This window comes from Catharus ustulatus, chromosome 7 (genome assembly GCF_009819885.2).
Source record: "Catharus ustulatus isolate bCatUst1 chromosome 7, bCatUst1.pri.v2, whole genome shotgun sequence".
Lineage (NCBI taxonomy): Eukaryota > Metazoa > Chordata > Aves > Passeriformes > Turdidae > Catharus > Catharus ustulatus.
Window position 1 is genome coordinate 14476046 of NC_046227.1, and position 16155 is coordinate 14492200.

The window sequence follows — 16155 nt, forward strand, 5'->3', positions numbered from 1 at the left end:
TTGCATTTTAAGAAAGGAGTATGAATTTACTCAAATTCTTCAAGAAGCCAAAGAAAGATTTAGTATATACTAGATAAGTATATAAAAGGTGGAAATGTTCATGTCACTAGAAAATCCTTTGTATTTTTAATTAAAATTTGAAAAAATGTATTTCCACATGAAGTTGCTAAAGTTGCTTTGTATCAGTCAGAATTATAGTTCTATTAAAAATAACTTGTTTGTTCATTTAGAAAACGTGTGTTATAAATAATAATTATATGAGAAAACCCCTTTTTGCTCATAAGATCTTGGATTTGAAAGCTTATCAGAGTTGTAGATTGATAAGAGGACTTGCTTGAGAAAACAACAACATGCTTCACTAGGCAAACCCAGATGGCATGGACTAGGTACTGTGGTTGGTTGGGTTTTTTTGCCTCCTCTTCATGTTTGAGAACAAAATGAAGAAACCACAAAGTCTTAAGTCCTTCCTAAAAGCAAGTACTACCGAGGAGAGATACCTTTAGAATTATTTAGCGTTCACAGACACAGACCCGGTTTGTGAATCTGGGTTTTCTGCCTTCTCGGGTCTGACTGCAGGACAGGTTCTTCAGTGCCATCTCCTGGTGGGCACGATCGGCAGGAACACCGACTGCGGCATGAACCTTATGGAGGGTCGAGAAGATGAAATGTTAATATAGGAATTTGTTTCTGCCAACTTATTCAACAAAATGACACAATCCAGTGGCAGATAATTGCTTTTTTTTTTTTTCTGCTATGAAAAGTATAATTTGTACCATGCTTTGTTACATACATTTATATGAATTTACTTACATGGAAATAAATGGAGCCCATAGACCATTACTGCTTCTTGTCTAGAATATGTGAGAAAGATTTTTTTTCAAATAAACGTAAATGTGAAGATAGGGATGTTTTTGCTTTTGTATTTGTATTTTTTTTTTTAGGGGAATTAGCTTTCTTATTTTCATTGTTAATAAATATTTGCTCTATTGAGTACACAATAAAAGAACATCCCCATCTTCTCTCCCACAAAACCCACGCAATTTTTGCAAAGAAGAAGAGGGTCACTGTCATTATCATCACTTTATTGCTGACTTTACAGCAACCTCTCTGTGCCATCTTCAATTATACATGTGCTGTGCTGGACTGAGGATGGAGGTGGAGAAAAAGAAATTAATGCTCAGGTATTACTGCAATTCCAGAGCAGGACAGAGCACCCTCAGAGAGAATCCTGGTGCTGTGTGACCATGGCATGGTCCTGGATGACAAGCAGTAACTGCTGTGAGCTTCCATGGCCCCTGCAGATCATGGAGCACAGCAGCACCTCTGCACATTTTAATCGTGCACGGCAACTGGCAGCTGGTATAAGTTGGAGACATTCTTCATTTTCTCTGATTTATTTCAGAAGTTGATTGGGAATGCACGAGGCAAATGAGCACAGAAATGGCTCCAAGTTACCTCATTTCATGTCCTCCCCCACTCCTCCCACTCATCTGCACAGCTCTGCCCTCACTGCCATCCATCTCCCCAGCACAGCACTAACACACACAAATGAACCTCGTGCAGGTGCTCCATTTCTTCTGTGTTGTCCGTATGAAGCAAAATATCTCATCAGTTATTTTCTGCTTCCTTTAATATTCTAATGTCTGTGTGTCACTAAAGGCTTGTTTTCAGTCTCTTGTAAACTATCTCACCATAATGGTCAAGAACATCATGTCTAATCTGCATCTCAAAGCAAAGAAATCAAGATATATTCTCTTGCACTTAACTGGACACAAAACGAAGGAAAACCTTGCTTAAGTTGCCTTTAGCATAAAGTCTATTTAACAATTTCAATCTTTTGTAAAAAGGATTCATAGAAAATACTTAATTTTTCAATCAAATAAATGTTAGCACTAAGGTTGCTAGAAGCAAGCTTCTGATGGTTGCTGCATGAATTCTTGTGCCACTAGAGATGGGCACTGGATGCCTCCTTCTCTGAGTCTGATACGGACTCTTGTCTGTCCTTCCCAAATATTGCTGTGAATCCTTGTCTTTCAACCTGGTCTTAAAGAACATCAGTATTTGGCCAGATATTTTCTTGCTAGTTCGGTTGCTGACTAAAACAATTGTATTGGCCAGAGAAAGGAAAGCTGCCATCTCTTCAAACTGAAAATGTAGATCTAAGCAGGATTGTGTATCTGTTCTTCAGAGTGAACAAGCACAGGTGACACTTTGGGGTTAGCTTGGAGTGAGAAGGAAACACGTTGCAGATGGAGAGTGAAATGGGTAGGATGACATGGGCTTAAGCCATCCAGGAAGACTTCTGCTTCACTGAAGACATCTCAGGGATCATTTTTTCAGAGATCCAAACTAGGATAGGCAGGACTTCCCTTCTGCCATTCCTACAAAGCTAAAAATGAAGAAAAGGACAAAAATCCAGTATATGTAATAGCACAGTGATCCCATACTGGACCAGATCAAAGGTTCATCTAGCCTGGTAATGATGTTTTCAGCAGGTCCATCCCAGAGAGTTTAACGAGGAGTAGAAAATGGTGCAGTGCCACCAGTCATGATGGCTCAATGCAGAACCATATTGCAGCAGAAAAAGCTTTCCCCCCTCTCTCCCTGTTCTTATTCTACTCCTGGCTGTGTGCTTCTGCTTCTTATCCTGCATGTGTGAAGATGTTTGTCAGGTCTTCTATGAGCCAATGGAGCCAGCTCAGTGGCAAAAGAGTTTTCTAAATTGAATCTCACGGACTCCATTTCTGTATCAGAGGATGGAGCAGATTACACCAAGAAAAACAAAGGGAAGAGAGAAATAGGAAGGTAGGCAGAGGAAGTGAGCCTTCCCACCCTGAACAGCACCACGCTGTTACTTTTCTCCAGCTGCACAGGGACATAATGCCCTGCAGTAACCACATGGCCTTTACTGAGTCCTCAATTGCTGCCTGCACCTGCATTGCCACACTTGGGCTCATTTTCTCAGTCCTTGATCCAAGGGTGGGAATACAACAGTGCTGCCAACCAATGGCCAGGCTGACTCCTCACTACTGCTCCTTCCTGTTCACAATTCCCACACCTTTGTTCACAGCAGCTACTGAATGAGCTGCCCCAAACTTTCAACAGAAAATTTGAACTCAAGGTGATCCAAGAAACTTATAACTACTTGTGGATCTATAGTAGAAGAAATGGATTATAAATTACTCTTGAGATCGAGTATATGCCTGACACCAACTGAAATTGCCAGCCTTTTTCAATAATAAATCATTTTAGAAGTACTACTCTATCAGACATAAAGATTCTTGCTGTTGTGAACCTTGACCCACCAGTTTAAAACAAAAACAAACAAAAACAAACAACCTGCTGACAGTTGCTTTTCAATCCTGGACAACTGTAACCTTTAATTTTGAAAAGAATATGCAGTCATTCTCTTTAGTGATAGTTTTACAGAGCATCAGTCTACCTAGAGATGACATGGACACAGAAGAACTACAGATGGTAGTTTGAATCAGATCTTTAAAAAATACATCTTAATGTTATATTCTGTATTTCTGCTTTCACCAGTGCTTTTTTACAGTCAGTTTTAAAAATGCTAGATCTCATTCTCCCTTGTCTAGTCATTGGTTTTGAGGTTTTTTGTGTTGCCAAAAGATTCTGTAAATACCACAGCATGAAGTCTGAGGATAAATATACAGAAACATAAAAATAATCATAGATTTCTTCTCTACTGTTTCCCATGTGAAATTGTCAATTACAGATCTGCAAGCCACCTGAAGAGTGACCAGGTGAGAGTTCTCCACTCCTGTTGGAGGAAGGGGTTTAACAGCCCCCTTCAACAGAGACCCCACTCTGCAAAGCAGTGGAGAGCAGGGTTATTTATGTGCTCTTGTTCAAGTGAACATAAACAACTGGATGCTCTAGCAAACTGACAACAGGCTACTAACAAAGGGCCAGATGCTCTTATCCACTTGCAGGGGTGAAGAGGGACAAAATGAGTAAATATTTATATTATCATAGTGGCATGTAACTGGAGCTCGGTTGTAGGGAAAACAGTGATTTACAAGCATGTTGCTCCTCTCTTGGGAATCCACATAAACCAAGCAAAGGTTCAGCACTGAGAAAAAAACTCTGACAGAAGGACTAATCCAGATGAGAGAGCTACAGGTTTTCAAGACATGCTTTTCTTTGGGCTCAGATGATGACTAGCAAAGAGAAATGTTTTCTTGGGCCAGAGTCATCACAAATTAATAGGAAAGATCTACTGGTACATGAGAGAAGTGAGTGTGCATTGTGGCACACAGCTTCAGTCTCAGCACCTCAGAAATACACCCACCTTTGGACAAAACACACCAAATACACCAGCTTTGGACAAAAGCTCAGCATTTAGGATGTCTCTCTACAAGATTAGTCCAGCCAGAACATCCTCAGCTGTTGCCTCACCGGTTGCTCATGCCACAATTCCATTACAGCCAGTCCTTTCTCCAAAGGGGACCTGGCAGGCTACAGTGTGGAGATCATTCTTCTTCTACTGCTTTTTTCAAGTTTGTCCACGCTTGTCCCACAATCACTTAGAGTCACAGCCATCAGTTCTCTGACACTGAGCACCTCAACAAGGTTTGCATCTTCCCTACTGAAAGATCACAGAAAGTTAATTTTGCACAAGAACTTACAATAAAATATTTTGAGGTTTGGACATAGTCTTTATCCTCATGAACATTTGCCTTGGAAAATTCTTGGAACATGACTGCAGTTTATTTATGTCTATGTTGTGCTTGGTTTCAGCCCTAGGGCCTTGATATAACCACACTTTCTGTAGCTGAATTTTAAGATTTCCCCCAGCCAACGGAGGGCAATATAATCACATTCTGCAGGAAGTGATACAAGAACAAAAATACTTTTTTTTGGATGACAAGATACCATCTTTTATGTGAATCTTTGCGATGAAAGAGGGCAAACAAAATGTGCTATCTAATGCTAATTCTGTTCTTTGTGGATTAGAGGTTGAGACACCTCCTCAAGAGACAGAGAAGGAGCACATCATGTCAGTGTAGTTTTGGGAAAATCACAGCTGGGATAGTTACTGTCCCAGGAGCATCTCTGAAAAGCAGTCACATGTGATGACACACACTCTTAGGCATTTGACACAATGCTGTGAGCTGACAGTGAAAATCGTGGGGGTAAAAAGGGAGTGGTGACAGGAACGGCAGAGGAAGGCAATCTCTTAAAATGTGGTGATGTGTGTAACTAAGAATATCCTCATATACTCTTAAAATGCTTAGCAAGAGTTCCAGTTGATTACCTGTGTTCTACTGCTGTAGAGGGAAATGATTCTCCATCATGCCCAGCTCACTGTGGAGCACTTAAAGCACAGATCCAGGTGTGAACTCACTCCAAGAGGTAAAAACAAAGCCGTATTATGTAATAAGATTTAATGATTATTTGAATCTCTTTTTCCATCCCTGTGGATCATTGATTTAATCTTTCTTGTTTTGTTCTCAGGATATTGCTTAAACAAGTAACCATGTTTTGAGATTAATCAGGACCGTTTTTGTGTATAACCCTTTAAGAGAGTTTTGGCTTTAGCTTTCTTCAATAAAGGAACACTAACAGAAGCAATAGCTTTTCTAAGAAGTGCAAAATGTTGGCAAAATGTTCACACTGGATGGCCACAGGGAACAAACCCATAAGCTTTTATGTGCACGGCCTGGGGTTCAACTGCTATTTTCTCTCAGAGGAAAAAAAAAAGCAGACCTTTTAAAGCCACCACTAAGGAGATTTCTATTTAGAGAATATGCAATAACTCATATTGAGACAAGATTTTAATCTCAGCAAAGCTTTGGATAATCTGCTGGCACCTGTGTTTGATGCTCTTCCACCCCATTGCACTGCTTAGACTGAGGCCAAAGGCCAGATCCTGCAACTGTGTTTGTGGCAACAGTCCTGCTTGTGCGAGAGAGAGTTTTAGCAGAAAATAGGCAAAGACTGGTCAGGGTCTGCCCTTGAAAGCGTCACCTGTTAGGAAATTACACCAGTGTCATCATCTTTTATATTCCTTTGGAGTCTCATATTCTTTTTAACAAGCACTGCACCAATTGACATTATTTGTTGTAAATATCTTACCAATGCCTTGTGCTGCCTTGCTGGAGGACACGGTGTGAAGTACAGACCACTCAGCCTGAGGGAACCAGGGGAAAGGTAATATCTAGGATGGTTTTGGAAAGAATTGGGAAAGGTTTTTCACATGTAAATCTCAGCTGCTGGAGACTGTGCTTCAGCCTGTGTGTGATCTAGAGAGATTTTTGTAGAGGTTTATAGATACAAGCAAGCAGGGATGGGTTTGGTACTGTGCAGATACCATTAGAGATGCTGTGGAGTGTTGCTGCTGCTGAGGCCTCTGAGATGTGAGCCCCAGTTAACAAGTGTGATGTTGGTAGAAGTTCTGCAGCCTCTGCAGCTCAAGCAAAGAGAAAGAAATGTACAAAATAAATATGGGCTTGGGTTTGATAATTTGAGCACACAGTGAAAGGTCCTGTAAAAGGAGATAATGTGGCTGGGCATAGGAAAAAAAGGAAAAAAATATCTACATTGATGTGTCTTACACAGATACATGTATCTTTCATCTCCTTAAAAACGAGCTTTATTCATTTGAAAGGGTTAAAAATAACATCAGATTTCTCTCCTTCTTTGATTCTGTGATTCATGTGTCCCATTTTAAAGTCTACACCCTGTGAAGAGGAGTGCATTATCAAGGAAAGAGGCTTGCCAGGGACAGAAGGCAATTTCCCGTAGCAGGTGCGTACAGCAGGTGGTACACAGTGTACCTGCAACGAAAAGGTAGATTTAGGCTAAGATTTTATTTAATATGGAAAACTTATTGCATCCTGAGCCACTACTGGGGATGTGCCAAAAATCGTGTCTGCAGCATGATTTATTACGTGAAAATACCACCGAACTAATCAGTGGAGTTACTAATTAATACAAATCTGCATTTTTGCATAAGCAATTAGTGCAAAGAGAGTGCAATGAAAGAGGAAGTTTGACTCATTTAATCTCAGTGTCTATTCAAGCGGAAAGACCCACTAGGGCAAGGCACTAGGATCTACATTTGGATTTTTTTTTTCCTTTTGATTAGTTAAAGGAACTAAAAGGTCAAATTATCAATATTTAATTCAAATGGAAATGCATTTGTTCAAGAGGAAAGAAAACACTTTATTTAAACAAGGTGGGACTCTGGGGGTAAATGCCTGGATCAAAAATAATTAGATTTTGCAGTTACAACAGCATCTAAATCCCTTCTGATAAGAATCCTTTTTCCTAATAACAGAGGTGGTTTGACACCGATAGCAAAGACTGCTGACGCTATTTAAACTGTAGCTCAAGCGGTAGCCAGCCCACCAATACAATTTAGACATTTGCTTTAATGGTACGTACTTCTCTGATTTGTTTTTTTTTAATCAATTTGAATTATATTTTAAATCTATTGTGATTTCATAATTGTGTGCACTTGACTAAAAGAGTAATTTAAAAAGCTGATAATTAAACCTTGGTGGTGATGTATTTTCCATTAACTAAATAGAAGTTTACATTTATAGAATTAAAACAACAGCACTTATCTAGCGGGGAAAGGCTCAATAAAATTAATACACTGAGTTTTAAGGGGGAAAAGAGCAGAAGAGGCACCTTAATGAGCCGTACCAATTTTCGAGCCCAGATGTACATTGCATCCTAGAGGGACGCTACGAAGGGCGAAGCGGTCTCACCCCGCACCGAACCGGTACCGGAGCGGCGCTTCAGCGCGTTGTTCTCCCGCGGTGATTCCCGAGCCGCGGCAGCCGGAGCAGGCTGGCACAGCTCGGAGTGATCCGGGCGGTGGGGCTGCCCTCTCCCCCCGTCCCCTCCTGTGGCCGCAGTGGGCGAGCGGGGGAACACCGCGGGCAAGCCCGAGCCGGCCCTTCCCGAGCCCGACCCCCGCTCCGGCGGCTCCGGCTCCAGAGGATGCGCTGGGACGGAGGGACGGGGAGACACAGCGGGGAGAGACCTTTTCCCTTCTCTTGTTTGAGTCAGGATAACCTCCGTGCGTTGTGTGAGCGCCTCTCTGGAGAGGGAGAGAACGGGAAACCTGGCAGCGAAAGGAGAGAGCCCGAGCAGCCCGGGCTACCCGGGCAGTAAATCACTCGCTCAATTATAAGCGAGGCTTCCTCTCTCCAATAGCTCCAAGCTATTTGGGAAGGCATCTTTTCCCCGCACTCTCGCAGGTGCAATATGAATCAATTATCTTAATTAAGATAATGCCGCAAACCCAAGAGATTTCATCGGGAGCGGATTTCGCGCTCCGGACAACTGTAAGGCGTTTTCACAGCGCTGCTTCCCCCGCAACAAACCCCCCTCCCGGGCGGCTGGGACAGGGCTCGGCCCCAGCGGCGAGCCGCGGAGCGGGGCCCCGGGAGCGCCTCCTGCCAGGGCCGGGGGGCAGCAGCTGAGGCGGGAGCGGGGGCGGCCCGGCCGGCCGCAGCTTTGTTGGGACGCGTGCGGTTCGCGTGCCGCGCCGCGGGAGGAGGGGAGGGGGCGGGAAGGGAGCTAGGGAGGGAGGGCAGCAAGGGGAAAAAAAAAAAAAACAGAAAGGAAAAGAATATAAAAGAAAAGGAAAAACAAAAAAAGAAAAAAGAAAGGGAAAAGGGAAGGGAAAATGAAAAATAATAATATAATAATAAAATAGAGAAAAGAAAACCAAAGGATTCGGGAGGAAAAATAAACAGAAGCCGAATTAGAAGCCAGATGGAGAAGGAGGAGTCTGTAGGTCAGGGAAAAAAAAAAAAAAAAAGACACGCTTGGAGCGATAAAATCAAGCGGTTGGGGGAAGAGGAGGAACAGGGAAGGTGGGAAACTGGAGCCGTTGAGCCAGGGGACGGCCCGAGCAGGGAGGCAGAGCCGGCTGCAGGGGCCATCGGGAGAAGCTGCAGTGCCGAAGCAGCGGGAGAGCGGGAAGGATGAAGGCGGAGAGCAGAGCCCAGCGCAGCCTCATCCCCAGCCCCGACGGGCGGCACGGAGCAGTGCCTCGGACCTGTCGGCCCGGCTCCTCACGGCCACGCGTGTCCCCTCGCCACAACCCACCGGGGCGGAACGAGCCGGGTCCGGTGGGTTTAAACCCCTCTGTCCGACTGCCTGCTTCTTTATTTGTCTCTCTAGTTACGTGCCAAACGACAACGTGTTGATTTTATTTTGTTCCTAGCGAAGATGACTGTGTTGATCACACTCAGAAGAACACGAGCACCCAAAAGTTCTTACCGCTCCCCGAGATCCAGTTTTCTGCCAGTGCCCTCCTCCCAATATTTTTGCCTACTGTTTCCCCAGAGCCCCACATGCTCAGGTGTATTCCCAGTCCTATTCAGAGGGACATTTTCCAGCAACCCAGACAGGGCTGGACCAGACCCATCTCTCTCCTGCGCTCTCCAAACCTGTTCGAACCTCTCCGCCAGCAGAACGCGCCCGTTCCGGTGGCAGCTCCCGTTAACGGGGTCTCGCTCTCTCGGGGGCCGCTGGCCCGGCGGGAGGCCCGGCCCAGCCGCCCAGGGTACGGCACGCTCCCGAACCTGGCCGGGGACACCTCTGTGGCCAGAGGAGGCTCGCCACGGGCTGGGGCTAGCATCGGTGGCTCGGGGCCGGCGCTTCCCTCCCCTCTGTGCCCCCGGGAAGGGCCGCAGCCGCCGCTGACCCGAGGGTGCCCCGCTCCAGCGCCGGCCGCCGGACCTGGCACACACCGCGCTGTTGGCCCTCGCTTCCCACAGAGAGCCGGCCAGCTCGGAAATAACAAAAAGTAGCCGGTTGCCCTCTGTATTTTATTACCGAGAACATCCCCGGAGTCCCCTCCTGTTGCCCCGCCGGCCCCGGGCTATGTAGGTCACCAACAGGAGAGAAACATTTTAGAAATTAATCCGACCTGGAAAATTATCTTCCAAATCCATTTCCTTAGGGCGGAATGATTTGTTTCGTATTTAAAGCTTCAAAAGGCGAAAATAATTTTATTTTTAATTAATAAATATCTGGATAATCGTGCCGGTAGCACAGGTATCATGCGAGGGGGCTATCTCGCTCCTTAAAGCGCATCCCTAAGGTGTGGCGGCGTTCGCAAACTCCGCCGAGGCGTTTCAAGACTCCAAAGCCACCCCATTCGGCATCTTTCCTCCAAACTTCCCGTTAACCGGCAGCATTCCCACCGAAAGCTCGGGAAAAGCCAAGTGGGGTTTACTCCAGGCCTTAGGACAGACCGGGAGGTGCGTGTGCGTGCGTGTGTCACAACAGCCCCGGGACGTCCGTCTTCCCCAGCACCGGGGAAAAGCGGGGAAAGAGAGGGGGTCTGGAGAGCGACGGGGGCTGTGGCAGGGAATCTCCGGGGTCAGCGGCGCCCGTTAGGAGATGTAAGGGGGCGGCGGCGGGGACCCTCGGGGCCGCACCCCAGAACAATGGGAACAATGCGGCTCGGCGGGCGGCGGCGGGCGCGGTGCGGAGCGGAGGGCGCGGTGCGGAGCGGCGGAGCGGCGCTGGCGGGGTCGGCCGGGCGGTGACAGATGGCGCGGCCCGCGGGTCAGCGCGGGCGTGGCGGCTCCGCGGGCGGGCGCGCGGCCGCATACAAATAAGGCGCGTCACGTGGGGGGGCGCCGCGCGCCTGACGTGCGCGGCCATATGGCGCGTGCCACCGGGCGGGGCGGGGCGCGGGGCGGGGCGCAGGCGCGCGGGGCGCGGCGGCCGGCGGGGCCCGGGTCCCGGTGCCGGCCCCCGCCGCGCATCCTCCGTCCCGCTATATAACGGGGGGAGCCCGGCGCTGGGCAGCCTCGGGAAAAAAAAAACACCGCACACATACATACACACAAGCGCGCGGCGCCCTGGCACGGAGAGCTGTGCCGGGGTTATGAGACCGTCACCGCGCAGGAGAGGCTGAGCAACGGAGGTAACGGGAAACCGTGTTTTGCCCCCGCGGGGAAAGGGCTCGCGGCGGCTGTCGGGGTGGGAGAGGACCCTGCGAGGTCGGGGCGGACGGGATGTGCCTCTGCCGGAACGGCTGCAGGTTTTATTGTCACTTGCGGTCGTTCCTGCGGGTGTGTGCGGGCACACCTGTATCCATCCATACAGGCACACATACATATGCGTGTGTATATATATGTATATGTGTATATGCGTCCATACACACATATAAATATGTATCTGTGCGTCCGTTCGTACGGACGCGTATCACATATGTTGATGTGCTTCCACCGATGCACCTCCGAACTTTGGGCTCCCTTTCCTCCGCGGAGCGCGATCGCCACGGTCCCAGCGCAGGCTGCGCCTCGGCGGCCGTGCGGCATTGTTTCTTCCCGGTGTGCCCGACGCTACCGGGGGGCGGTCGCAACCCCACACGAAAGGTCCCCCCGGGGACCGGGGGAAGCGATGCCCGTTTGCACCAGAGGGGACGACGGAGACGGCGAGCCGGGGCCAATCCCGCACCTGTTACCACGGGCAGGGGCCGCGCAGCCCCTCCGCGGGCACACAGTGACAGTCCTGCGGACGAAGGCGGGACCGGGGAGCAGGTGCTCGGCGCCCGCTGGGGCGGCACAAGCCCCGCGCAGGGAGGCGGCAAGGGGGAGCCGCGGAGAGCGGCGGGGACGGGCGTCACAGGCGCCATCCGTCCCTGCAGGTGCCCTGTGTGTGCGTGTGTCCGCCTTCCCCTATTCGGTAAAAATGTTTGAGGATTTTTTTCCGAAACAAAACAAAACAACCCACTCGCTTGGTCCACTTGTGTCGTGTCGCCCGGGCTGCCTCCCGCACGCATAATCTACTTATATTCCCCGCTAATATCGGCGAGTTACATAATGGTATTTGAACATATGTCAACTTAATTATAAGGCAGAAACGCGGAGACAATTAAAAGTTTGCCCTGGCACGGTGGGGAATCCAGGGCTTCCCTCGGGAGGGGGCGGCGGGATCGGGGAGCGAAGCGCGGGCAACTTGTCCGGGTGCTGACACGTCTCTTTTCTGTCTCCCCCGCGATGCAGAGGCTCACCATGACCAAGTCGTACAGCGAGAGCGGGCTGATGGGCGAGCCCCAGCCGCAGGGCCCCCCGAGCTGGACGGACGAGTGCCTCAGCTCCCAGGACGAGGAGCACGAGGTGGACAAGAAGGAGGAGGACCTGGAGGGTCTGCACGCCGAGGCCGAGGAGGACTCGCTGCGGAACGGAGAGGAAGAGGACGAGGAGGACGACTTGGACGAAGAGGAGGAGGAAGAGGAGGAGGAGGAAGACGACGACCAGAAGCCCAAGAGGCGGGGCCCCAAGAAGAAGAAGATGACCAAGGCGCGCATGGAGCGGTTCAAGCTGCGGCGCATGAAGGCCAATGCCCGGGAGCGCAACCGCATGCACGGGCTGAACGCGGCCCTGGACAACCTGCGCAAGGTGGTGCCCTGCTACTCCAAGACGCAGAAGCTCTCCAAGATCGAGACCCTGCGCCTGGCCAAGAACTACATCTGGGCGCTCTCCGAGATCCTCCGCTCGGGCAAGAGCCCGGACCTGGTGTCCTTCGTTCAGACCCTCTGCAAGGGCCTGTCGCAGCCCACCACCAACTTGGTGGCCGGCTGCCTGCAGCTCAACCCGCGGACTTTCCTCCCCGAGCAGAGCCAGGAGGTGCCGCCGCACGTGGCGGCGGCGGCGGGCGCGCCCTTCCCGGCGCATCCCTACCCCTACCAGTCTCCGGGCTTGCCCAGCCCGCCCTACGGCACCATGGACAGCTCCCACCTCTTCCACCTCAAGCCGCCGCACGCCTACGGCGCCGCGCTGGAGCCCTTCTTCGAGAGCGGGCTGGCGGAGGGCGCCAGCCCCGCCTTCGACGGGCCGCTCAGCCCGCCCCTCAGCGTGAACGGCAACTTCTCCTTCAAGCACGAGCCGGCCGCCGACTTCGACAAGAGCTACGCCTTCTCCATGCACTACCCCGCCGCCGCCGCCGCGCTGGCCGCCGCGCCCGCCCACGCCGCCATCTTCCCGCCCGCCGCCTCCCGCTGCGAGATCCCGGTGGACGGGCTGGCGCCCTACGAGGGCCACCCGCACCACGAGCGCGTCCTCAGCGCCCAGCTCAACGCCATCTTCCACGACTGAGCCTCCCCTTGCCGCGGCGAGGGCCGGGGGAGCCGCGCCCCGCCGCCCGCACCGCCTTGTTTACAGGGGGCAGCCCGGCGGGTCCCCCCGCTCGCCCGCTCTCTTTGCTTCCGCTCCTCCGAGCGACGCTGTAAATTGGGCTAGGGGCATTGGGATCGCGTCAATTACCTGATCGGGATAACAAAATCACAAGCAATAATTAGGATCTATGCAATTTTTAAACTACGATGGGCCAATTACAAAATATATATGAAATCTATATTTTTCAACCAACGTTTTACTACTTGTTACCTTTCCCATGCTGAATTATTTTGTTGTGATTTTGTACAGAATTTTTAATGACTTTTTATAACGTGAATTTCCTATTTTAAACCATGCAGCTTCATCAATTTTTATACATATTGGAAAGGTAGAATTATATCTAATTTATACAAAATGATTTAACTAATTTAAACCAGCAGAAAAGTGCTTAGAGAAGTTATGTTGCCTTAGCACTTCTTTCCTTTTCAAATAGATGAAGAAGAAAAAAAAATGCACAATCCGGGCAATTTCTTTCCCATGCAAGTCTCTTTTTTCTTTTTTTTTCTTTTCTTTTTTTTTTTTTTTTTTTTTTTAGTTTCTTTTTCCTTTCCCCCGTACAATAAGAACCAGATCCCCTAGGTCTTGAGAAGATATAAGGACGATAGACTTATTTTCTATTAAAACATATCATTTCAACACATTACTTGCACAAACTTGTATATAAAGATTATAAGCAAATGCCAACATCCTTTTAAAATCGAAAGCTGCTTGACTATCACATACAATTTGCACTGTTTCTTTTTAGTTTATGAACCCCTTGGCATTCCGTGTTTTTGGTTCGTTGGATTTTTTTTGTTTGTTTTGTTTTGTTTTATTTTTTTAAGATAACTTGAAGATGTTAATGTTTCCAGGCGCTATAAATGCATGATTTTATACATGTTCACACAATCCGTGGTTGTCATATGCTCATTTTATGAATCTGAACCGAAATCTAATCAGGTTGTTAAAGTCGGGCTATATACCTATTGTAGTCGATTAGTACGGTAGCTTGAAACAAATTCAAACCATTTAATCCGTAATTAGAACAATAGCTATTGCATGTACAATGCAGTCCAGAATAAGTGCTGTTTGAAATGTAACGCTGGTTCAACTGGAATCAATCTGTACTGTAATTTTGTTTGTAATCCTGTATATTATGGTGTAATGCACACTGGGATTTTAGAAAAAAAATCCATCCTTTGGCAACAACATAGTATTGAACATTTGGTCGAATGTTGCATTTTTCCTTAAATGTGATTTTTTTTTCTTAGTGTATGTAATTCCTATGGGATTATTGTTTTATTCGGATAGCTCATGAAAGGTGCAACACTTATTATTTGTAGAATAAAATTGGACTAAAAAAAGGACGCGGATTCTTTGCTTACCTTGAGGAGCACTCGGGGCGGGGGGTGTTGGTTTGTTTACGGCGATGCCGGCTATTTGCAATGCTGATGTGCGGACTGAGGGGAACGGGGCAGAAGCGCGGTTCGCCTGCGAGCTGCGGCTGCCGGCACGGGCTGCGCCGGGCGCCTCGGCCCGGCCCCGGGGTGTCCGTGGGGTGTCCGCAGCCAGCTCGGGCCCGCGGGGTGTCCGTGGGGTGTCCGCAGCCAGCCCCGCAGCCGGCCCGCACCGCACACCGGGAGCGCAGCACCGCACACCGGGAGCGCAGCACCGCACACCGGGAGCGCAGCACCGCACACCGGGAGCGCAGCACCGCACACCGGGAGCGCAGCACCGCACACCGGGAGCGGGCGCTCCGGCCCCGGCGGGCGGCAGCAGGTGCGCCTTTCCCCCTGCAAGGCAGACCTGGACCCGCGCTATCGATTCATCGTCCCTTCCTCTTCCCAGACGGGAAACGTATTCCTTTAATCTTCACTGATTATTCTGAGGCTTAAGAAACCCGGAGACACAACCTGCGGGAGAGCAATTCCCCTAATGACCAGGAACAATTATCAACAGGTCTTTGCCTCCGACCACCAGAAACAGATTTAAGACGTTACCTGAAATACTTCATATGAAGCCTGTCACAAAGCAGAGGTATTTAATAATATTTCAGCAGAAAGTAAACAAGCTTTCTTATGGATGAGGGCTTTTTTTTTTTTTTTTTTTTTTTTTTCCCCCAGGAGAAATCAAGCTTCTGACATCTATTTTAAAGGTGTTTGTAGCTACGGAAATCCAACGTGTAAGCATGGCAAACCTGTCCTAGCAGTTCAGTAGTCTCTGCTGCCAGGCTTCCCCGTTAAAAACATGCTAAAATTTAAATCCGATGCTGACTGATGCATTCTGCGGCATCTCCCTGCATTTTGCCAGAGCCTGCAGCTCCACACTCCAAAGCTGTTGCTGAATCTGAATAGAAAGAAAGCAAAAGGCAACTTTTCAAGCACCCATTAACCTTTCCCAGGCAGTGGCAATACAGGTACATGTGCCCTAGATAACCCGAGGGGGATGGATGAATGACGATTTTTCAGGTAAAATTGAAAAAGTTGACCCAGGCTTGCTTGCCTTTTGGTTATGTGCCTTCTTCCTAAATACAAGGATTCTTCTAGTCAGTCAAGGGGCAACTCACATGCCACCATCTTTTATTCAAAGGCAGGCACAGATGTTCCTTCTGCAGGGGAGGTTTTAATTTATGAAAATGATATTGTTTATGCATGAATGCACTCTGCATAACACACAGTACTTCCATCTGATGAGAGAAATACCACAGAACCAGTGCCAATGTCAGGAACATATTCTGCAAATTTAGTCGCTTAAATGTTTAATGAATATTTGGAAGGCATTTCCAAAGCACAAGAAACCTTTTCAATTACCTTTGCTTTTTCCACCGTTGATTACAAAATTCAACTCCTCCAGCCAATGCAACCTACTTAAAAGATCTACCTAGGCAATCTCAATATTTGCTACTGTGATCCTTCAGAGAAAGTAGTGTTTTAATGCTATGAGCAATCTAACAAGGAAAATTAATTAGGCATTTTGGTAACTAGAGGCTCTATTC

General features: G+C 48.5%; 1 protein-coding gene across 1 annotated transcript; it reads left to right on the top strand.

Moving 5' to 3' along the window:
• Positions 1-10746: 10746 nt before the first annotated feature.
• NEUROD1 (neuronal differentiation 1) lies at positions 10747-13176 on the top strand. Its single transcript, XM_033065448.1, has 2 exons — positions 10747-10924; positions 12009-13176. The coding sequence occupies exon 2, from the start codon at positions 12018-12020 to the stop codon at positions 13098-13100; it is 1083 nt and encodes a 360-aa protein (XP_032921339.1). The 5' UTR covers positions 10747-10924; positions 12009-12017; the 3' UTR covers positions 13101-13176.
• Positions 13177-16155: the final 2979 nt, after the last annotated feature.